Source organism: Brachypodium distachyon, chromosome 2 (assembly GCF_000005505.3).
Source record: "Brachypodium distachyon strain Bd21 chromosome 2, Brachypodium_distachyon_v3.0, whole genome shotgun sequence".
Lineage (NCBI taxonomy): Eukaryota > Viridiplantae > Streptophyta > Magnoliopsida > Poales > Poaceae > Brachypodium > Brachypodium distachyon.
The window spans coordinates 24,903,557-24,928,638 of NC_016132.3; the positions used below are offsets into that span (position 1 = coordinate 24,903,557).

The 25,082-nt window shown below is 45.9% G+C and overlaps 1 protein-coding gene and 1 pseudogene across 1 annotated transcript; both read right to left on the reverse strand.

Moving 5' to 3' along the window:
• Window positions 1–4,035: 4,035 nt before the first annotated feature.
• LOC100830817 lies at window positions 4,036–9,955 on the reverse strand (annotated as a pseudogene).
• A 9,945-nt stretch (window positions 9,956–19,900) lies between these two features.
• On the reverse strand, window positions 19,901–20,854 carry LOC100831124. The gene has a single exon (XM_003568475.4). The coding sequence runs from the start codon at window positions 20,712–20,714 to the stop codon at window positions 20,226–20,228; it is 489 nt and encodes a 162-aa protein (XP_003568523.1). The 5' UTR covers window positions 20,715–20,854; the 3' UTR covers window positions 19,901–20,225.
• Between the last annotated feature and the right edge of the window lie 4,228 nt (window positions 20,855–25,082).

Sequence of the window (25,082 nt, forward strand, 5' to 3'; positions counted from 1 at the left end):
GCTTCAAAGGTGGGAACTTGGCCCAATTATGGGCTTGCGAGAAGGGTGCAACTGCGTCAAGAAAAAGAGTGCGGCCACATCGATGGATATCGCGGGAACTGGTGGAAAACCGATGACGTGGCATCACGAGGAGTCAGGAAATTCATGTAGTGGGGCTCCCCTACTTAGATATAGAAGATAACCTATTAACAAGAAAATCAATTATGGAAACTAATTTGTCAAGAAAACCAACTTTTAAACATAGATGCATAACCATATATCTCTCCAGGAGACGAGAATTTTTCTCTAGTTACGGAACATGAAGATACGTGACACCATGAACTTTTATTTTTATTTTGATAGACTTGACACCATGAATTCAAAATTACTAATTAATGTGGTGGCTCACGAGTTAGCTAAGTGGGGTCTGACGAGGGTGTACCTCGGCAATGCCCAAGTTTAGGGCTTTGTGTTTATGGAGAGCACGGGGTGTAACGGCGATCTCGTCGACTAACAAGGACTAGGGGACACAAGTTTACCCAGGTTTAGGGCCCTCCGGGACGTAATACCCCCACGTCCTACTCTATGTGTTTGTATTGATGGTGATTACAAAGAGATCGATGGGGCTATGGTGCGCAGATTGGATCTGGGGAGTGCGTATCAGATGGCTTGTCCTTCCTGGGTCCCCTCCTAGTCCTTTATATGTAGGAGGCTATGTCTCGCGTATGGAGTCCGGGTCTGTTACAGTAGATCAACATAATTAAGAATCTCTAGATTATATTCCTTGTCTTGAGCCGCAATTATAGGTACTCAGGCTTCATGAACCCCAGTGGGCCTTCGGATGGGCTTCATGCTGGGCCGCACAGGGTATATGAAGGATGAGGACCCGGCGGGTCATTCCCTCGTCAGGGTCGTAGCGTGTTGTGTACAGGTGTTTTGCATCACTCTGTGCCATCCCGCGTGATGAGCCAGGTTATGTGTGATTGTAATCCAAACTTTATCTATGATTAATACACAACCCACTTTAAAAAATAAAATCAAGATTATGTTGCCAAATTTACGATTCACAAATTTGCAAAAAATAGTGTATTTCGAAGCTTAAATATTTACGAGAAAATGGATTGTTGTCTTCGACGTACAAAATGAATTATGGGTGTCAATGGATTAGTTGTAACAGTAAGCTGGGTGTGTACGTCTCCCTTATGAGGAAAAGACGTCATACACTTGACAAAAGAGACACGCCGATGCTTTTTGAGTAGGTTATATATGTCGCTTTATAGCATTGAAAGAACATCTTGCCCTTAGCTATTGGTGTAAATGACATCATGATTAGAGAGCTAACCATCCGGACTAGCATCAGAGTGAACACAACACCTTCTATGTTCACCCAGAGGCTGCTCCGCAATCCAAGCACCCGAAGGCGGGAGGCCAATCCGAAGCCTTTAGTTTCAAACACTGGTGGTGTAGTAGAATCCGGACCACCTTTCGGGCTAGCCTACGAGTGACTCCCAAAACTATTAGAATCACCCGAAGGGTAGGTTGGAATAACGGGTGCACTGGTTTCCTTCCACTCGGTGGTTTTGACATCAAATGCCCCAATGGGCATATTTCTGGGGGATCTATAAAATCCACTATTTTGTTCCCCAAGGGCAACCTTTCTCCCTCACTCCATTGTTGCAAGCTCCTAAAGCTCAAATAGCTCATCCTCCTTTGATCGATTCAACCCCATCCTCCGAGGGAAAAGTGAGAGGAGCCCCAGCTAGATCTACATCTCCACCAAATGGATGTGTTCATCTTTGAGTTCACCAAGTGATTTATTACTCTTGGAGTTGTGAAGACTCCTAGACGGTTGGAGCCTATTTCGAGAGCATCCATGGTGTGGATTTGCCCTGGAAAACTTTGTGAGGGTTTGGAGGTCACCTCAAGGCCTACCACTGTTTATTGAGCTCCTACTTTGTGGAGGAGTCTTAAGGAGAAGAAGGTGTGCATTTGGTAGCGTTAGGGGTCCTTCATGGTAACCGACACCTCTCTAGCCGTGACTAACTCTCCCAAGAGAGTGAACATCGGGATACACCTTCGTATCCGCGTACTTCAGTTATTTCTAGCCAAGCCCTTTCATTAGTGTTGTTTATCTTTATGTCAACCTTCGTGCTTGAGGTTGTATTTAATCATGTAGGGTGCTCGGGCCGTATGGAAGTTCCCAAGTCAACTACAAGACTCCCCGACACTTTGTGGTCGACCTCGGGCCACACGCGACTTCCTGGTCTCGACCCTAGAGCTCCCCGAGTAGTCAATCTCTTGTCTTCCCTAGATCTCTTCCCCTTGAGTTTATTCGAGTAAAGATTGAGTGAGGGTACATCACCATGGGGGTATTTATAGGGCTAGGCATCCATGGCAACGACCATGACTACCCTAAGTTGTAGAGAGAAATGAGGGGTAAAGAAGTAGAACTTGTCGAGGCTTTGCCATCGACCAAATGGCTTATACACTCCCACTTTTTTCTCTAAGGCCCCTTTCTACTTCTCCCCTAGGTTCTTATACCTTTGCGCTTTGGCCCTTCTTTCCTGTCGTTGGATCATTTTGCTTCATGTGTACAATATATGGGATGTAACTAGGCTTACCAGGATGATGAGTACAGATGCTCTAAGCGGGGTCCATACAGAGACATACCAACTCAAGTGGAGGTAGCTCGGAGTCTCAAAGAAAACCCTTGAGGCTTGTTTGGTGTTAGTGTATTTTTTTAGTTACTAGTGTTTTGATATTTGAGGGTTTTGGGTGTGCACCCAAAACTCCCAAAAACCCAAAATGAGAAGTGTTTTAATTTAGTACAAAAATAGAGTGTTTTGTGGGGAAAAACTAGGAATAATTCGTTCCGAGACCTTCCTACCAAACAATCATTTGGGTTTTTAGTGTTTTTCAGTTTGGAGTGGATAATACCCTAGAAAACAACCAAAAACACTAGTGGCAAATAAGGCCCGAGGAATTCTATGGTACCGTAGTCACGTGATTTGTACTTACACAATGAGAAGTATTCTGAGAGGAACACATAAATTTACCCAGGTCCGAACCTTATGGATGAATAATAATCCTAGTAGTCTTAATTTAATTACATGGAAACACTAACGGGGACATCATTCGATTACTCTTCTGGTCTTCTCTTCTTGCAGACGTCTAGCTACCCTCACGGTTACTCATTCGTAGTCTGTTATAACTCCATGTCACGTCGGGCATGTTTCCTATTATTGTATGAAAGGAACTCTTTTTACATGATCACATCCCTCTAGCAGGCACCAGGCGGGGTCGAAGTTCTTTGTTGTTCCCCGGCTGGTTTCTGGTCTCCAGTTTATTCGCCCCTCGTTTCTTTCTGTCTCTTTTGAAACTGTTTGAATTTTACTTTCAGCATATTCAGTCAGTACAACAAGCGAGTATGCAGTTCCCTCAAAAAGAACAAGCGAGTATGCAGTTATGCACGGCGAAGATTTCTGAACATCGGTTTCTGTTCAGAAAGAAAAACTTGTGATAGACATCCCATCAAGACCCTAAAAAGTTACCCGTGGACTGAAATACATGGCGTTCCCATACCTACAGAATATTCACGGAAAACGTTTCACAAATGTGAATATTGACATGCGGGGCTGAAATATATAAGATTTGTAAAAATAATCATTTAGGCCTTATTTGGTACTAGACTTTTTAGGGTATTATCCATTCCAAATGAAAAAACACTGAATCTCAAATGGTTGTTTGGTAGGAAAGATTTATAGGAAATTATCTCTAGTTTTTCCGCACAAAACACTCCATTTTTGTACCAAATCAAAACACTAGTGAACACCCAAACCCTTCAAATACCAAAAACACCAATGACTAAAAATTACGCTAACGCCAAACAAGGCACATTAAGATTCTCAATTACTAGTCACGCTAACAGGAAATCTAAGTTAATGGTCACAGCTCAAACATTACCTGGATCGGCACTTAGAAATGGTCTGGCTAAGTGAATGGATAATACGGAGTATTTGTCTGCGTATAAGCTAGTCGTAACTCATAAAGTTCAGCTTAATCGAAATTCTGATGTTCGAAAACAAAACGAACAGCAGCCAATCCTGCAAAACCTCGGATCCCAAAATGCTGATACAATACACAGACTCATGCCCCTCATCCGAACATACAGAAAAGCTACAAACCCATGCTAATACTAGACAATCCAGCTGGCCTGGCCACGAACAAACATTCAAGAGATGCAACCAGGCGACATCAATTCACATGTTACTAAAACATTCTGCTGCATTGGCACTACTCTGGCTTTAGTTCACCGTGCAGGCTCGCTCCAACAGCATAGTAGTTCTACTCTGGGAACATTTGTTCAGTGTCTGCATCACCCTCCTGTTCGATCTGAGGTTGCTTAGGAGCACCAGCTCCAGGAGCCTGCTTCTTCTTGATACCACTGACAATGTCATCAATCCGTAGAAGCATGCAAGCTGCCTCAATAGCTGTCTTGAACGTCTGTGCCTTCACACTGTAAGAAACCCAGATCTACAACACAAATATCGTGGTGCTTAGATTCACCACTCGCATGTAAATTACAGGGACATGGTAGATTCACGCAGACAAAAACCTACCTTCCGCTCTTTCATGTCCACAATATCACCACAACTTCCATCAATGCCAACCCAGGCGTTTTCACCATTCGCATGCTGAAGCAACAAAATGCATTTAAGAAGCAAGCAGAGGCAGTAATACAGGTGTCATCAACTTTGCAATGGTTTTTAACTGGAAACGAAGCATTACACATATGGTTTAATTTGGTTTCGGGTGGGGGGCTAATGTCTTAACAAGAATTCCTATTATGGCTCAAAAAATGATGGTATGAAGACCAGAAGTACTGTTGGAAAGCCATCTCAGTGCAAGTTATAGTCCTTTCAACTAGCTCTGTTTTTAAGGGTGGTTTCTACAAAAAGCTGAAACCTATAGCTAGAAACTTAGAGCAATCCTCCCCAGCTTACTTCAATGCTCAACCACTTCTATCTATATAAGGTAAAATATGTTACACAGAATCTGCAGCTGAAACCTTGAGTCCTCTTCCTGAACATTTTGTCGAGGCAGCTAGAGAGTTACATGTCAATAAAAAGCAGTGGCGGACCTACCTCTTCAATATTGGGTGGTACAAACACTATTTTAAATATTGGGTGGGACAAATACACTGCGATTCTATTTTTCTTTTAGTTTTTTAATAATTTTTACTAATGGAAGGAGATCTAAAAAATTATTGGCCCCACCCAGCTGGGTCCGTCCCTGATAAAAAAGATATAGTTATTACCTTTCCCTGGAGTTGTGTCATTGTCCTAATAACATTCAAACCACAATTTTGAAGCAAAGTTCTTGGGATTGCTTCAAATGCTAACGCAGCAGCTTCGTACGGCCACTGACAAAGCAAACAGAAAGTAATTAGATACTCAAATCATAACGTAAGCTGCTATCAGAGAAAGAACCATATTCTATGGGATGTCCAAACCACAACAAAACATAGATATTATATTCGGCTATGCTGTATTAGTTCATACTTTATGTGCATATACAGTAGGCCTCCACATAAATGGCTTCGTTACTCATAAAATGCCAACATTAATACTTCTGAAGCAATACCTTTTCCACGCCTTCAACTGAAGAACTCTTTTGCTTCAGTGTTGCTGATACAGTCAATTCAGTACCACCACCTCCAGGTAGAAGTTTTGGGTTTTTCAGAATGTTCCTTGCAACAGACATGGCATCCTGTGAATGAAAAAGGTTAAAGGTCAAGACAGTTCGTACAACGAAAATAACAAGGACTAACAAGGTAGAACAAACACCTGAAGGTTCCTCTCCACCTCGTTCAAGACGTCCTTGCTTGCTCCCCTCAACAAAACAGTGCATGCCTTAGGATCTTTGCAGTCGACAATGAAGGAAAAGAATTCATCACCAATCTTCTTGACCTCAAAGAGGCCAGCCCGTGTTCCCACATCTGATTCTTGAAGCTCCTCTGGTCTGTTCACTATAACTGCACCACAAGCCTTAGCAATCCTGTTGTTGTCAGTCTTCCGAAGTCGACGGATCGCACTAACACCCGCCTTGCTTAAATAATGGATAGCAAGATCACTGAGACCTTTCTCTGTGACAACCAAATCAGGCTTGAATTTTAAAATTTGCGCACAGAGGTTCTTTATGTATTCTTCCTCCAGCTCTAGCAGAACCTGCCTGCAGTAGCATATTTACCAAATCACTACTGACCCATAGCAACTAAATAGTGCTATTGCAATTCATAATACATATGGGCAGGAGATTCTGAATCTACTGCCTCCGTCCAGGTTTATATGGCCTGCACGTGTTCCTAGATCACCAATTTAACTAACGAAATAAAATTATATGACAAGAGAAAGTATATCGCTGAAAAGTTCTTTCGATATGAATCTAATGGTATACTTTTTGTGCAATATAATGCATATATAGTTGACGAAATTGGTGATCGGAACCAGCAAAGGACTTATAAACTTGGATAGAGGGAGTACACTTCACTTACCAATCTTCTTCCTTCATCAACTCAGCATTTGTCTGATTTTCTCCTTTCTTGTACTCAACAGGGCAATCCAGAAGAATGATACGCGGATTAACTATCTTCCTTTTCATTTTTCCAGGAGCCACAACATCTTTATTGAACATGACTCCTTTAAGAACCCTTGAATCCTCCAACTGGCCACCAGGAATCTTCTCTACTTTGATGTATTTCTTGATATCGACTTCACACATGCCTTGACCTAGGTCAACACCTGCTGTTGTAGTAGCATCTATAGCAAGGTCCTGACGATAGCAACACAAGATATCAAATAAACCATAAGCTTAACCAATGGAAAAGTGAACTTTGCTGGTAGCCAACTTGACATAAAAGGACGATACTTACAGCAATAAGGTCACCGAACTGACCAGTGAATTTTGTACCAATGGAACTCTTCACCAGCCCTAGCATTGCCCCGCCTACATTATGTAGGTCTCAGTTGCATCAGTTTACCAAATAGTACATGAGAACCAATGTATTTGGAAGAACTCTAATACAAAAATTGTAGCATGCTGGATTCAGACTTACGGTCATTCACATCAACAGGCATCGCAATTTTGTCAAGGACAGCTAAAGCATCCTCGAGAGCTTTGGTGTAGGCTAAAAAGTAGAAACACAAAAGCTTCAGAACAGATTAAAAATCAAGGAATATAGACAGAGTGCAGTTTTCTTAGGCCGTCAGAACCATGCAACAATTACCTCGTCAAATAACAGTTGGGTGGTAGTTCTTTTCAATAAACGCTTCTGCAACATGGAGCATCTCACCAGCTAGAGAAACAGAAGTTAGTACAGAAGAATAAAAGTTGCCTTAAACTTTGAAGTGCAAATCTTTCTAGTGTAATTAGTTACAAAGAGATTGATTTTTTTGGCAGCTCATGCTAATAGCCATATGCTTAGTTTCCCAAGAATAATATTGGAGAGTTAGACCATAGTTAGATGATCTCAGATGGCATGCTTGTAAGACTAATAAAAATGGGTCACAAGTAAGAAAAAAATAGGTCCTGTTATTACTCATCAAAGTAATTACCAAAACAGAATGTATCACAGACAACATGCATACCTAGAACAATGACAGATGTTGTGCCATCACCTACTTCTTCATCTTGAGTGCGGCTTAGCTCAATCATAGACTGAGTAAAATGAAAATGTAGAGTTAAATTCAATATGACTTCATCCACTTATGAGAAATAGTTAAGAGACTGACTGACAGCCCGTTATAAACATCATCAGCAATGTGTGTGTGTGTGTGTGTGTGAGAGAGAGAGAGAGAGAGCATTCTACATACCTTGGCAGCAGGATGAGCACTGTCTATTTCCCGCAATATAGCATTGCCATCATTAGTGACCACAATACCTGCAAAAGCAGAACTCAGATAAATAAAATAAAAGTATAAAACCTTGTAAAGACAGGTTATTTCACATGTGAAGTTATAAGCAGAAGATGGCACAAGGTGCAAATAATATTTGACATGGGTAAGACAAAAGTCAAGCAAACAGCCTAATGAAGAGCCATCTGGTTATCCAGTTCAGCCCTCCTATGGAATACTGTCCCTTATTACTTATGATCTTGATATGGCCAACATGACATAATTTTATAATATCCTTGTAAACTACAGGCTCCCTAACCGTCCCAAATGCATAAAAGATAGTTGTGCAATTAACACAGGAAAGTAAAAATGCAATCAGTTGAAACTGTTGATAAGAGTAATATCCAAAGAAAATTAAGATCATCAGTACTCTCCGTGCCTATTTTTCTATGGCACAATTCCTTCTTGAACAAAAACTAATGCGCGTCACTAATCCACTCGCATCTCTAATTTTTGCACCTCACTGGACATATTTACCCCCGTCTGTTTGCGATTATCACGATGGTGGAAATCACACGAAACCACCATGCCCACCCATGAAGATTGCTGCTCTCCCACAATCAACGAGATTAAGCATTCTCTGTTGTCACGTGGGGCTTAACAGACAGGTACTCTAAGTCCATGGTATGAGGAGGCAGCAAATGAGCAAAAGATCGGAAGGGGAAGAGGAAACATATATATCAACATAACAAAAAAAAAAGGAAAATAGCGAGGCAGAGTACTACACCGCTCAGAAGTACGTGAGGCGTAAAAAATGGAAACGCAAGACCAAGATAAGTACAAGAGACAATCCATGTCCTAAGTTCATAATGAGGGGACTCCATTGAAAACATTAAGACAGTACAGCGTGTCAAACAAGTGGAATTATGCCATGGACCCATGTATAAATAGAATGAAGGATGAACTAGCGCCAACAGAGTTCTGCACCTCATATGATTAATATGATTTGTAGCAATTTAATGACCTAATACAAAAGTGTAATAGCACAGTGTAAAGGCAACATTAGAGCATGTGTAGGTACCTCCACTAGCATCCAGAATCATCTTCAACATTGACTTAGGACCCAAAGTAGTGCGAATGATATCTGCCACAGCCTGCACAGCAAGCAACTACATTTACCTAACAGTAAAAGAAAATACTGATAACTGCATTAACTATGTCGTAACACGTAAAAGACATTAAAGCTGGATATTGCTTCGTTGAGCTAAAATAGTTGCAAGTCAGAATCGACTTCGTTAACCTCAGATTAAGCTCATAAGAAACCTAAGACATCTAGCCTATCTGATTCCAGAGGAAGAAGAAAACCAAATACTTTGACATCTTGAGTAGCACCACTTGTGCAACCTATTCCATTAATAGCGAAATGTAATGCCCACAGTGAGTTAAATTTGACTGCGATGCATAGAGCCTGCTAGGCATCAACGACGCACGAGCAGCACAAGGTGCTCGTGGGACAGAGCTTTTTTGAGCTGGTAGTGGGACAGAACTTGAAAGGACAGACCTTTGCGGCCCGAATGTTGGCATGGTGAACCTTGGCGCCGGATTCCCTCTTCAATGAGTCCTCTGCTCAAATCGATACAAGAAATGCACAAAAAAATTAAAGAAAGTATCGAGAAAAAGAAACATTGGAGATCAGATCAGAATAAAAACAACAACAAAATTGAATAAATAAAACCGAATCACGGTTACATATCATGGGATCAAGTAAATTTCGACACAAAGAGGTCAACACATGTCCTATAGCAAAACCTAGAAGCGAGAAAACAACATTTATATCAGAAAATACGGGGGAGGGAGGGCAGGCGAGGAAACCCTAGGACGCATGGAGGAGGGGGTGATTGAGGAGAGGCGAGGGGCTAGGGGAACTTACTGAGCACGAGTACGGGGGCGTGCAATGCCATGGCGATCTAGAGAGAGACGAGTGGGCGAGGCGGCGGCGAGGGGAAAGGAAGGGGGAGGAAAGGAGAGCTGGAGAGGGCTCTGCTGCTGAGCCGCGCGATCTTTCGAAGTCGAGGGTTTGTTCTGGGTTTGGGTTTTGAAACGAAACCCTGGTCGCAACTCGCAATTTCGCAAACGCAACCAGAGAGGGTCCGGTGCTCACGTGCTACCAGCGTGCGTCCGAGGGTGACCGCTGATCGGGGCACTGTTTCTTTTCTGGCTGAGGGAATTTAGATTGACAAAATTTAGAGAACCTTGAAATTGTGAAGTTCAACTGAAAATATTTAGGCAAAACTTGTGGTAGTATTTTCGTCCAAAACTTCAAATTGTGTATTACACCCACAGTATAATTATGGACTGTGTGGCAACATAAAGTGTTATAGCATGGAAGTCATCTATCAAATGGAGGTGAATACGAGATAACAATTTTTTTTAACCAAATTTAACTACTTACGGAATTTGGTATAAGTTCTCTAGGGAATCTTGTTAGTTTCGTACCGTATTTGTTCCAAGTTCTCTAGGGAATCTTTTGTGAGTCTTGAGATTATATTGAACAATACTTCAAAAAGATAAGTGTGAAAGAGAATAGAAGATAGGATGTGGGATGAGCAATATCTAGGCCTGGACAAAAGGATCGAAGCGCGATAATCTTATTGAATGCTCGCTAACTCGGTTCGTTAACTAAAGAACCAAACAGGACTTTCTTTTCAGACCGTTAAGCTTAACAATCAGTGAGCGCTCGTTAGCGAGTTCATCTCGTACATCACTTGTGAGTGACTAGTGGTACTAATTTTGCTGTTGGAATTGTGTTGTTATTTCTCTTTTGTTGTGTATTTCCAATCTTTAGCGTTGTTTAGCTTTGATATATTTTGTTTGCTGCCAAAATTTATCCCAAGAAAATAGGTAATGTCAACATGCCATCTATTTATCTTAACGAGTTTTTAACGAGCTTAACGAGCGCTCGCGAGCTCTTAACGAACCGAGCCGAATAATGGTCTCAGATCGTTAACAATAACGATCTTAACGATCCGAGCTCTTAACGAACCAAGCTTAACGAATCGAGCTCTTAACGAACCGAGCATGCTCGTTAGCCAGCCCTGGCAATATCGTGATGAGTTCTTCAAGATTGAATAATTTCATAATACAAAAATAACCTCCAAGGGTGTATTCTGTCTAGCATACACATGTATAATGTCAGGACCCCCTTCGAGTAATCAAACTATTTGAGTAACACTACAAAACCGTTTTGCAATCAGCCAACCACATCATAGTTGTGAGACGTTCTACTTTTGAATCTCTCATGTCACATGACACTACTACAAAACGGTCTATATGCAACGGAACATCAGTAATGGATCCGGCGCGACCGTTACTGATGAACAACATCAGTGTCGATCGCGGCCGCGACCGTTACTAATGAACCGAGTGGGCTCTGCCCGTCCCCGCCCAGCCACACATCAATGGCGGTCGCGCGAGGCGACCGCCACTGATGAATAATCATAGCTCGCGAGTTACATCAGTGGCGGTCAACTAAGAAGCGACCGCCACTGATGAACAATTCATCAGTAACGGTCGGCCTAGCGCGACCGTTACTGATGTGCCAACGATTATCAGTAACGGTCGCGCAAACCCCGACCGACACTGATAATCGTCGCGGTTTAAATACGCCGGGCACAGACACAGCTGGTCGCGCCGCGCGTCGTAACGGACAAGCTGCGGCCCCTTCACTTCTGGCGACGGCGAGGTGCTGCCCGACGGCGCCATGGCCGCCGGTGAGCCCCCCAGGTAGCCCCTCCTCCCTCCCCCTTCCTCCTCTCCCCCCCCCCCCCCGCGCTGGCGGCGCCGCCTCCATGGCCGCCGAGCTCCATTTTCCGAGCTCCGATTCTCGACCCCGAAGCTTCCCTCTCCCTCCCGATCTATCTCGCCGGCCTCCAATTTCTCTCCGAAGTTCCCCAATTTCAAATTTTTGAGCTCCGCGGTCGCCGGCCAAAATGCGGCGCATCCTCATCGTCGCCCGAAGGGAACTCTCTCCCTCCCGATCTTTCTCGCCGGCCTCCAATTTCTCTCTGAGTGTCTATAATTTTAAATTATTAGTTAGCTTCGGTTAATTAACACCTTAATCCCCTTGTCAATGATTAGGCTAACTATTTTGTTTTGTTTGTTTTCTTGTGTATTGTGTTTTAGATTCAAGGACCATTCTTGGATGTACGCCAAGGAAAAAATCAATGCTCGATGGATAACCGAATGGACGGTCTTTTTTGGAGTCGCGAAGGTGATATGGAACGAAAAGGACTTTTGATGATTCGTTGTCCATGTCACAAATGTGAAAACACATGCATGATGAAGCCTGAAGATGTTCAGATGCACGTGCTGGCATCGGGTTTTGTGGAAGGCTATTCTCGCTAGACTTGTCACGAGGAGGATGCGGTTGATGCCGGTAGCGGTAGCGAAGATGATGATGTCCTGCAGTATGATCTGGCGAATGATTCCGAGGACGAAAGAAGGGTCGATGAGGAGGCTAATGTGGAAGGTGAAGGAGCTCCACGTGGCAGGATTGCCGAAATGCTAGATGACCCGTACCTACGGGAGCAGCTGGAGGACCCCGAAGATGAGGCAGAGTCTACTCAGTTCAAAAAGTTGTTGGAGGACGCAAACACACCCTTGTATGATGGAGCTGGCGAAAAAAACAGCGTGCTCGAAGTGACGCTCGAACTTTTGAGGGTGAAGATAGCATCATGCTGGTCAGACAAGGGCTTCACGAACTTGTTGAGTTACCTTGCTTCGGTTTTTTCACAGCCAAACAAGTTGCCCAAGAGTACATACGAGGCGAAGAAGATTACATGCCCGCTCGGATTAGATTGCGTGAAACATCATTCATGTCCAAACGACTGCATGGTATACATTGGAGAGTACGAGAACCATGAGAGCTGCCACATATGCGGTGCATCGAGATACAAGAAGAAAAACGCCAGAGCTGGCGAAGACGATGGGGAAGAAGTGATGAAGGGCAGGCCGGCAAAGACTGTCTGGTATCTTACGGCAGGTGGCCGAGTTGAACGTTGGATGCAGAACGTTAAGGACGCGAGGTATCTCGTTCATCACGATCCGGCGCAGGCTGCATTTGATCCTGATGGGCACTACCGTGTGGAGGAACCTGGGGTCCTAAGACACCCTGCCGATGGGACTCAGTGGAGGAACTTTGACATGACATTTCCGGATTTTGGGGCAGAGCCTTGAAACCTGAGGTTCGGTCTCAGCACTGACGGGATAAATCCGTTCGCAAACATGAACAACAAGCACAGCATATGGCCAGTGATCTTGTTTGTCTACAACCTTCCTCCATGGTTAATCACGAAGAGAAAGTACATCCACATGTGCATGCTCATACAGGGTCCAAAGCAGCCGGGAGCTGATCTAAATGTGTATCTGCAGCTAGTAAAGGATGAGCTGAAGCAGCTTTGGATCCCTGGCAAAGTGGTTTGGGATGCAAACAGGAGGGAGTACTTCATGATGAGAGCAGCGCTTCTGACCTGCGTGCATGACTACCCCGCGAATGGAAATCTTGCTGCGAAGAAATATAAGGAACCTAAAGGCGTTGTGTGGAAAAGGAGGTTCTTATTCTGGGACCTGGAGTACTGGGCACATTTAGAATGCCGCCACAGCATAGATGTCATGCACGTGGAGAAAAATGTATGCGACAGCATGCTGGGGTTGCTGATGAACATTCCAGAGAACACGAAAGATAGACCCAATGCACGGAAGGACCTAGAACTCATGTCTATCAGGAAAGAGTTGTGGGGCAAAGATCAAGTGTTGGCAGCCGACAAGAATCGTTTCGTGATGGTGACCATGCGGTGTCGTCTTGCATGTTACAACCTGTACAAAGACGAGTTGCATAGGATGTGCCAGTGCCTGCAGGGCATTAAAGTCCCATCGAACTACTCGTTGAGCATCAAGCATCTAATTGACATGAAGAGTCACAAGCTATCTGGCATGAAGTCTCACGACAACTATGTCATACTCACTCAGTTACTTCCAGTCGCAATCAGAGGTATCATGGAGCCGCACGTAAGGGAGACAATCATGAAGCTTTCTGACTTCTTTGACAGCATCTCAAAGAAGTCAATCACCGTTAGATGATGCCAGATACTGAAGGATAGTATGATACAGATTCTGTGCGAGCTCGAGATGTTCTTCCCTCCATCATTCTTCGATATCATGGTCCATTTAATGATCCACATATGCGATGAGATCTTGTCCCTAGGGCCCTCCTTCCTGCATAACATGTATGGCCCTGAACGATACAACGAGGTTCTGAAGCGGTACGTTCATAATGGACTTGCTAATTGGAAAATCACCGCTAGAAAGTGGATGGACAAACCGTACGAGATCATCAAGAAGAAATGGCCGTCGGTAACTGATGAGGCCGAATGGGAAAAGTTCAAGAAGGAATCGTCTGACCCTGCCTTCATTGCGAAGAGTGAACGCATGAGGGCGTTGCGCTTGAGGAAGCCCTTGAACCACAGGCTAGGGAGTGTAGGGAAAGAGGGGAAGAAGAAGGTCTGGCACAAGCAGGACCGAATTCTTGAGGCGGCAGGCAGGGTGCCTCCAGTGCATGACATGCTGGAGGACCAACGTGCTAGAGAATATGCATGTTAGCACATGACATCCGAGGAGTGGGCGGGCATTGAGCCAATGCAGCCGCCTGTTAAATTTTTTACAGTAAGGGTTCACGTGCATTTAGTTATTTTTGGCGTTAATTATGACACTCCTGATCCATATAGACTCATGTCCTGTCTTATATGATAACAGGAAAATGCCCACAAATGGGAGGAGAGCAAGAGGTCAGAAACCTCTGACAACTCCGTGCAAAGCAAGAGGTGGGAGTCGGCTGTGACTGCCGACTTGCAAAAGGCGGAGCACACGGGCCGTGTTCTAAGAGAAGGCGAAGGGGCCTGCTGGGATGATTATTTCCCGCCTGCTCCGAAGCGAAGCAGGGTCTAGAAAAAGCTCCCCGCTTCTTCAGAGATAATAGAACAAGCTAAGGTAGAGGCGCGAGAGCAGGCATCTATCGTGTCTCAAGAGGTGCCGCGGGAATATGCAGTGCAAGCCGTTCATCATTTGGTGTCAGCATTGGCCAAAGACCACCCCGCCCTTGGCGCCATACTCGGGGGAGGAGTGGAAGGTTTGAGGAACCTCCTTCCTCCTCTTCCTCCTCTTCCCCCGCGAAAGAGCACCCCACTGAAGAGCCGCGCCGCCTCCGACACACGTATGGAGGATGAAGACACCTACACCCCAGGTTACAGCCCGGCTCCTAGCATGGACAACCCCCCCGCTAGCCAACCTTCCCCAAGCAAGGGCAACCGGGATAACGATCCGGGTCTGAGCGACAACATTCTTGTAAGCAATCTTTTCAAACTCTTTTTCACTCCTTACCTTCATGAATAAAGATCTTACACACATATGCCTTCTTCTTGTTACGCGCAGGCACCGGTGAAGTGTCGTATCCACGTTGACAAGCCTGTAGGCGCCATTGGCCGCCTGATGCCCAGACAATCACCGCCACTGGTGCACGGCATTCTCATGAACGACACACAAGTGAGTGTGATGGTGGACTCCGTCGTCGAGGAGCATCGGGATTATGCTATCCCGCTACCTCCGGAGGAAGGCGTGGATATCCTAGGCGGTTGTCCAAACTACCGAATTATGTGGCCTAGGAGTTTGGTATCTCCCTACAACTAGCGCCGGCCTTCTATGACTCCATCTCCCTCCGCCCACAAAGGTACTTCTCATTCACCGCTCGGCCTTTCCCCTAGGATACTTCCTCCTGTCGATGCCAACGGAGATGAAGAGCGGGCAATGTCGATGCCTGCACAGCTCAAAAATAGCCAGACCACAGGGTCGGCACAGGCTGGAAGCGTCCCTCCCACCTTCTCTCTCTTACGTGCCACATGGACTTTGGGTGCCGCTGAGTCCATGGGTGGCCACAAGATCGATGACAAGTACAAGACAGAGGAGCAGAAGGCATGGGACAGTAAGAGGAGGCATAAAAAGAGGGGGCGCGGCAGCAAGACCATCAAGGAGTCCTCCAATGTCACTCAAGATGAGATGCACCATGTGCCTGACATAACTAGAGTCTGGGACGACAATAGGCCTGACATTCTCATCAAGAACGCATATCAAGGCCAGAGATTCGAAGACGGATCCTATTTCGTGGCTAGGGAGTTCGACCGGGTGCTTATTTACTATCCTGGAAGATCGATGGTCACCGAAGATTCCCTGCGTGCCGTGTCCAGAGAGATGCAAGAGCTTCATCAGTTCTACATGCAAGCATCAACTGGTTCTCAACAGCATGCCCAACAGATCAATGTTAGAATCCCAAAAGATTATGGCTTCTTTGACCAAGAAACCGGGAACATTCAGGAACGTCCTATCACCTTTGGTGTGGAGTTCAACGAACTGTTCCACCTCTTCAACCGCCAAAAGCTTGATATCAACCTCTTAAAGCTGTGGTCTGCCTACCAAATAAGAGAACTGCGGCGATTGGAGGTCAAAAAAGTAGCCATTCTAGACCCCACGATGTTCAACTACGGTGACATCGGTCTTGAGCCTGAAAAGGATGCCTCAAGAACCATGGCATCTAAATACTTGGTGGCATGTCTCGAGAAATATGCAGACCACGACTTCATCCTCTTCTTCCTTAATTTGGAGTAAGTTGAATTTTATATATGGAACCGTTTGTTTTTTGTAAATCAGTCTTTCTTATACACCCTTAGATACTAAAGTTTCTTTCTTTTGAAAACAGAGACCACTGGGTGACAGTACTCATTTGTTTTCCTTGGTCCGCGGTGTACTACTTCGATTCATTGCTTCCGAAGAAGGGTGTTCGAGGTAGGTTCTGGAAACCCATCAAATCACTCATTAACACTGCCTGGAAAGTGGCGACCAAGGGAAAACTAGCTGGTAAAGGTTATAAAAACGAGCCTCACCACAACCACAGGTTCCCTTGCCAGCAACAGCCGACAGACAGTGTGTTCTGTGGCTACTACTACTGTCACATCCTTATGGAGAATGCCAGCATGTTCAAGCCTGAGTGGAAGGGGTCAGTCGCGGCGATGGAAGAGTACTGGCGGCCCCGAATGACAATGGGACACCGACCTAAATGGGTCGCCTATAACATTCAAAGGGAGTTCGCCCATCTCATAAACAATGAGGTCATCAAGCCTAGTGGGGACTTCTTCGAACGCATGGAACAAGTCGTGTCTAGGGTTCACCCACGACAATAGATTCAACGTTGAAATGAGATACATTTGTATTCTTTATATGCTTCCATGAAATTTTGACACTTTGGAATTATGCTTCTATGGAATTTTGACACTTTGTAATCAATGTCGTGAAGTGAGATACATTTGTATTCTTTATATGTTTTATATGATGCGGCTTATATACATTTGTATGCTTTAAGTGATGTGATGTGATGTGATGCGGCTTTATATGTATTTTTCTGTGATGAGATACATTCTGTGCTGTGCTGTGCTGTATATAATTTTCTGTGTATTTCCTGTGTATTTACTGTGGTTTTAATTATTTTTTAAATACCGAAAATGTATCAGTGTCGGTCACTCGACCGACACTGATGTGGCAACGTGACCGTTAATGATGATATATACATCTGTAATGGTCGGGAAAGATCGACCGCCACTGATGTATATGCGACCGTTACTGATGATGGGTATCATCAGTAACACGAAGTGAGTAACGGCGGCCCCGACCGTTACTGATGTTGTTTTTCGACCGTTACTGATAAACCTTTCTGTAGTAGTGTGATTCTAACACAATTTAAGCAAAGTGCAGAACCTCCTATATAAACTCATAGATTTAAAATTTTAAATACCATCCGCTGATATCAGCACACCATTGACTAATCAATCATATGTTCGAGGAAGTTGTTGTACCACTAAGAACACACGTCTTACAACTTGCGCATGTGGAAGGATGGATGGGGGGTGTGCACGTATCACCCGAGTCACCAAATCCACTTTGATTTGTATGATATGTGAGACAAACTAATTTTCTCATCTTATGTATCTGACATGTCTATCTTTTAATAGACGACCCTAATGGCTCAAGCATTTATGCCTTATCTTAGGCCTTTCATAGTGTAGGTGAAGCAAACGTTTGCACCGGTGCTTGTTTTGTCATTTCGCTGCAACGGCATGCACCTACTTTTTGGTACCTAGTGGGACCTACATGTTAGCAAAAGTATCAATTGATTTACTCAATCACATACTCTCACCACTTCCCTTTTTTCAATGACATGTGGGGCCTTCCAACAACTTTATTTCTTGGATCGGTTCATGTATATGAACCGGTGCATGCAAAACCTGAATTTGGACTGCCTACTTTTTGTTGCTCTAATGGCATGCTCCAATGCATACTCTAAAAAGTGAAGTATGCACCGATACATTGGAGAAGGCCTTAGGCCTTGCATAGTGGTGCATCGACTCAAAGAATAAAACGTAGGACCCAACATTGTTTAGATCGATTCAGAAAAATTGCCCCAGTGTTATGGCCCGGTGCAAGATATCCTGATAGGACCCTCTATATAATAAATTAACTACCACCAGTAAGACCATCTTAGCTCATCTGTTGCAGCAGTGGGGCTGTTTCCTTTCTCTCCCTCTCTCTTACTTTTCATCAGACTAGCATAGTTTGCTTCAGTTCATGTACATGGATCGGTTGATGTAAATTTTTCCATACACCGGCTACCATGTGTACATCAGCTTTATGAACCAACAAAATTCAACACTTTGGAGGGCCTTATAGTGACTTATTAATAATGGTACTCGATTGCTGAAAATGGACGCTCCATTGGCTCGATTCCTGCCTCGCCACCAAGAATTTTGAGGAAGTTTTGCTTGCGTTGGTTGGTTTAGTGCGAGATGTAAAACCGTAACATACGTGCATTTTTTAGATGGAGCGATCAATCTAGGTAAAACCAGTGGAGCGATCAAGAGAGTAAAAACTAGCATGCGTGCATGTGTTTTTTCGGTGAAATTATTGATCTTGATAAAAACAGGCGTAGTGGCCGATCTAGATAAAAACCGACCTAGTGTGTGTGGCATGCAAGAGAGACCTATGAACAAGATAAACGCAATGGTATCAGGAGCAATGAGTGTTCTGCAAGGGTTCTTTTTTTGTGTGGGGGGTGAAAGGATGGAGCTCAGAGGATGGTACCTCGATCGTAAAATGTTTACACCTATATATAAAGAGACTCTATTGGTGGCTGCGATCCTTTGCTTTTAAATTGTGCCAATTGATTATTATTATTTTCATCAGTTGTTGTGGCAAAGATCATTGGGATAAAAAAACATATATATTATATAATCTTAAATAATCGATAATTACTACTCCAGCAATTGTTAGTGGAGTGTAACATTTTTTATATATGTTAATTTTAAGGGTGTCAGCAAAGATTACTCACTCACACACGTGACGGGCAGGCTCACCTGCCAAAAAATAGGAAAATATATTTGCGACACGGATTTAAACTCAATACCAACTAATTGCATAGATCTTTCCTACTTCTATTGGAATGGTGCTCTGGAGGTCTGGAGTTGTTCTTAAGTTATTCAAGATTAACATGATAATATGTTTCTGAACATAAACTAGACTGTTTCATAATTAAGGTTTTGCTATATCTAAGTTGTCCAATTTTTAGTTAGAGATAAGTTGATTCCCCTACGGTTGGCTATGGCTATGATTTGTGTTTTAATAATTGTAATGATGATAAAGAAAGAAGAATAAAACGAGATCTACAAGTTAATTCAAGGGCTCTGATTCATCAACTTATATTTAAAGCTTTTGGTTAAAAATCAGTCAACTTAAATATAGCAGCACCCATCTTGGGTTCGCTGGTATTGGTCGTGTTTAACTTTATCGGATTATCAATTTCCCTCCGATGTCGATCTGGAACACTTTTTGAGAGACAGATCGATCTGGAAGTCTCGACTGGTCCATACGACTACGCAAAACACGCAGATCCAATCCTGAACACGTTATGAAGTTCAATACAACCAGCTAACAGTAACAGATAGATCAAATGCGTAAGCAAACGCATCAAACTGAAACAAGAATACTACTCCGTACTACTAGAACACATCAACAGCTCGAAATTTAGTTCATAATACAAGCACCGCTTATCTCAGCACCATCCACTCGACATCACACTGGCAACACAGGAAAGGGAAAGGTCACGGACTCACTGATTACCACCGGATCTCGCAAACGAAATTAACTGCTTACCGCTGCTAAGGCACACGCCGTTCATTGACTTTTACTTGCTTTGCTGGTAGATCAGTTGGTGGCGGCGGCGGCGGCGGCGTCCTCCTCGGAGACCTTGGCCTCGCCCTCCGGCGCCGGCGGGTTGAGCTGGAAGGCGGAGACGGGGAAGGCGCGGCCGAGCCCCGCGGGGGTGCGGAAGACGATCTTGGTGCCGGAGGGGCTGACCACGATCTCGGAGATGGTGACCCAGATGAGCATCTCCTTGCTCTTGACCCCGTTCATGCTGTGCATCCGGCCGCGCTCCACCATGGCCGTCACCTCGGTGGCGTACCACACCTGCTTGCCGATGGCGTCGAAGGTGTGGGTCAGCCCGCCGGACTGGCCCTGCCGGAGCCACACGAACCCGGTGGCGCGGTTGTACCCGACCTCCACGAGGGAAGGCAGCGGGAGGAGCCCGTCGGGGAGGCCGAGCTCCACCAGGAACTCGCGGGCCTTGACCTCGCAGAGCTCGGTGAACACCTCCGCGCCCGACCGGTGCTCCTCGATCAACTGCGAAGCCATAGAGCCGGATGTCGGGGTGTTCGCTTCTTCTCTCTCGACGGTTGGGTTTTCCTGGTTTCTTCTGCTTTTGGGCGAGTTCTGGGCTCCGGGGGAGACCGAGATCTGTTTTTATCTACGCGTTTGGTCCGTCTGGTGGAGAAAAGGATTGATTCCCGTTCTCCGCATTGTCACTGGGACTTGTTTGGGGACTCAAAAAAAAAAAAAAAGAGTCACGGGTAAAAGTACACCGGGAGTTTCGCTCGTTAGATAACAGGTTCGTTAGAACAAAACATAAGACATTCACTAGTCAACATTTACAAAATGCAAAGAGATTAAGAGAAACGTCCATCGTGGTAGTTGCGGTAGGTGCACGGAAATGGGGTCGTCCCTCTAGCCGGTACCGGCACTGGCCGATTACCGGAGCTGTCGTCATCGACGGTAGCTGCCTTCCCGCACACTTCAGCGCTCCCCTATATCGGTAGGGTCGTTAGAGGTGTGTCGGGGGTTGGCGAGTTCTCACGTGAACGTGGTCACGTGAGACAGTCGGCCTATCTATATATAAAACACGGTCCTTAGATTAAGGACGTTGATTAGTTTCCCAAAACACAGCCCTTTAATTAAGGACTTGATTTTAGGCATTTGTTACCTGTTAAAACAGATCAACCAACATTCTCCCCTTTGATCGTTAGGTTTGACACATCTGTCTTTTTCCGCAGGAATAATATACCAAAGTAAGTAAGGTGTTACAGTGACGGGCGAAATGCCTCTGAAACTCAATACCTATAGTATATCAGCCTGTTTCAAAAAGATAACATTTTTTTATTGGGAGTGATTCCTTTTAGCGGTCCCCAAAAGTAGTCCCATGCCGGCAACATGCTCACGAAAAATACTGGGTGGTAAGCCTTTAGTTAGCGGATCCGCAAGCATATGCGTCGTACTTATATGCTTGGCGTTAATAGTTTGATCCTGGATTTTATCTTTCACAACATGATAGTTGATGTCAATGTGCTTGGCAGCAGCACTTTACTTGTTGTTACTTGTATAGAAAACTGCTGGTTCATTATCGCAGTATAATATCGGTGGTTTCGAAATGCTGTCAACCACTTTAAGTCCGGGAATAAAATTCTTTAGCCATACAGCCTGCCCAGTGGCCCTGCTTGCATCGTAGATGAAGCAGTCAACGTTTGTTTGGAGCTTTTCCACGATATGGCTCCCCCGGCGAGTGTGAATATATACCTGACGTGGATTTCTTACTATCCACACACCCGGCAAAATCGGCATCTGAATAACCAATAACTTCCAGGTTATCAGACTTCCGATATGTTAGCATGTAATCTTTAGTACCTTGCATATAACGCAAGACTTTTTTTGCGGCCTTCCAGTGGTTTGGTCCTGGATTTGATTGGTATCTGCCAAGCATCCCGGTTACAAATGATAAGTCAGGGCGTGTACATACTTGTGCATACATGATGCTTCCGACAGCTGAAGCATAAGGAACCGACTTCATCTGATCAGTTTCAATTTGGTTCCTCGGACATTGAAATGTTGCAAACTTATCCCCCTTGACTATAGGAGCAGGTGAGGGAGAGCACTTATGCATATTGTATTTCTTCAGTACCCTCTCAAAGTATGCTTTCTGTGATAGTTCTAATGTGCCTTTAGACCTACCTCGATGAATCTCAATGCCAAGGACATATGAGGCTTCACCGAGATCTTTCATATCAAAATTAGATGACAAAAAATTCTTGGTCTCATGTAGCATATCCTTAGCGCTACATGCCAACAATATGTCATCCACATACAGGACTAAAATTGTGAAACAACTGCCTTTAAATTTTACGTATATGTAGTTGTCCACAACATTTTCCGTAAAACCAAAGTTTATGATAATCTTATCAAACTTGAGGTACCATTGTTGTGAAGCCTGCTTCAAGTCATCGATGGATTTCTTTAGACGGCATTCTAAATGTTCCTTACCTTCCACCACAAAACCTTCCGGTTGAGTCATGTAAACATTTTCATTTAAGTCGCCATTTAGGAATGCCGTTTTAACATCCATTTGATGTAGCTCTAAATCATAATGAGCTACTAATGCCATAGCGATTTGTCGCACCAGTGGCACCCGGGGTACCACCGCTGCCTAACGCGTGGGTCGTTCGACGTGCTTCTCGCAAGGATAGCACCCTGGGTAGCACCGCCCGAGCTGCCCAGGAAGTCACCGGCCCAGCGGGACTAGCTGGGCTACGGGGGTTACCCCGGAAGGCAGCAAGGGAATCTTGGTCAGAACGCCCCCCGGGAAGGTCACTTGCCGGGAGGGTGTTCCCGAGCGCTGGTGCCTACGACAGGGCCGGTGCCCAGCAGGCAGAGCGTCTGCGCCACGTGGCCGCCCCGGTAGGCTACCTGTGCGCGGGACTCGTGAGGGCGAGGAGTGTGGCACAAGCAAGCATTAAATGCTCCGACATAAGGATGGTTCCTTGTCAAGTTAGCCCACAGTGAGTGGATCTCAGTGAATCCAAGGCACATACCGCCCCAGGTGCAGTGCTTTGGACCGTGCATCCATGCCAGCGCAGCAAGGGCAAGCTGCCTAAGGTCTAAGCTCGACACTTGTCACCCATGCATCGAGGCACCTGTGGTATCCCCTTGAGTATAAAAGGAGGACCATCACCAACGGTCAGGGGGTTCGGTTTGGTGCTTACTAGTTTTAGCCCAGAAATAGCAAGTAGCACTTAGCAGGAAAGGAGAGAGCGCTCGGGGACTCCCCCGGCAACTTGTAAACCCTAGTTCATTGGTTAATACAAGCTCAGAAGCAGGACGTAGCGTTTTACACCTCAGGGTGGCTTGAACCTGGGTAAAACGATATTGTGCATCTTTACGCTTGCCATTGGCCTCACCGGCGATCGCCGTAGCGATCCGCGACGCCCACTGCCGAACCAAGAAAGGGGGTGCCTCGCATCCCCGGTGTCTAAGCCCCGGGCTACGACATCAGAACTGATACGATCGACGTGAGAACAGACAGCTAAGTGCATGATCCTAGCCGCTTAGCTTTCTAGTACTCAACGCTGGCTTGTTGGCGTGGGTCTGGTCTTGCGTGTGGCTCGAGTGTTAGAAGGAGGCTTGCGGGGGGAGTACGCTCCTCATGCGGCTTGCGGGTCCATCCCGTGGGCGCGTGCTTGGGAGTAGCTAACCCGCAAGTGGAGTGGCGCGCCGCTGCTACTTGGCCCCAGGTTGGCACTGCGGGTCCGTCCCGGGTCCCTGGTCCGGTTAAGCCGGTAGTGTGCGAGTCCCCGGCAACACAACGTGCAACACACGGGGACAAGAAGATCCACCTCGCGAGTCAGTTTCAGGAACAAGAACCAAGTAGAACCAGAAAACAAATTCATAAAAGTAGCGAATGATTACACGGGCTAATAAAACATTAATTGTTCAATGGCGCCGAGCGCAACACTTGCAGGAAACAAAAAAGGAAAAAATGAAAGCTTGCAGGGGACTAAGACGGCTGGTTGCCGGGGGCTTCCGCTGAGGGCTCCGGCTCCGGCTTCCTCTGCATCCGGTCAGCCACTTCGTCGACGAACCGGCTTACCGCCCTGGTGTGGGAGGGGCCGTCCTCGCTGTCTGACCACGCGTCCAGCAGCGTCTCAAAGGGGAAGTCGGGGTGGTGGTAGTGCACCCGGGGGAGGATCGTCTCAGCGATCTCCCTGGCGCACGACGCTATCTCCCCGTCGCAGAAGTTGGAGATCCACACGTCCAGCGCCCCGAGCTTCCCCACCATGTCAGAGAAGAACGGGATGAGTGTGCTGATGTCCATGCCGTCCACCTTCGCGGCCTGCAGCTCGAACCTTAGCAGCAACTCACGCACGGCCTGGGCGATCTCGCACAACCTCTCGGTCTCCCTCTGCTGCTGCTCCGCCAGCTTGTCGTGGTTGCTGCGTGCCAGCCGCACCGGGTGCTTGGCCTTGCGGACGAGCTCCGTGAGCCGCATGATCTCCTTGGCCTTGGCCACATTGTCCTCACCCATCTTGACGAGCTCGCCCCGGGCGGTGGACAATTCCGACTCGAGATGGGCGCTCCGTTCCTTGGCGGAAGTGAGCTCCTTCTCTCGCCGCACCAACGCCGCTGCCGCGTCCTCCGCGGCCTTGGCCTGCTCCTCCAGCTTCGTGCGCAGTGCCTGGAGCTGGGAGGAGTAGCTGCTGACCGGCTCGCTCTTCTCGTTGAGGCGAGCTTGGGCCGTAGCAAGCACCTCCTCGTGCTCATTGTTGGCCTTCTCCCGTGTCGCGGCCAGTGAGTCCAGCGCTTGCTGGTGCTCGGCGCGTTGGGCCTCCAGTTGCCGATGGAGCTCTGCCTCAGGGACCACCCCGCGTTGCGGCCTCGTCCCTGGCCTGCCGAGCCAGG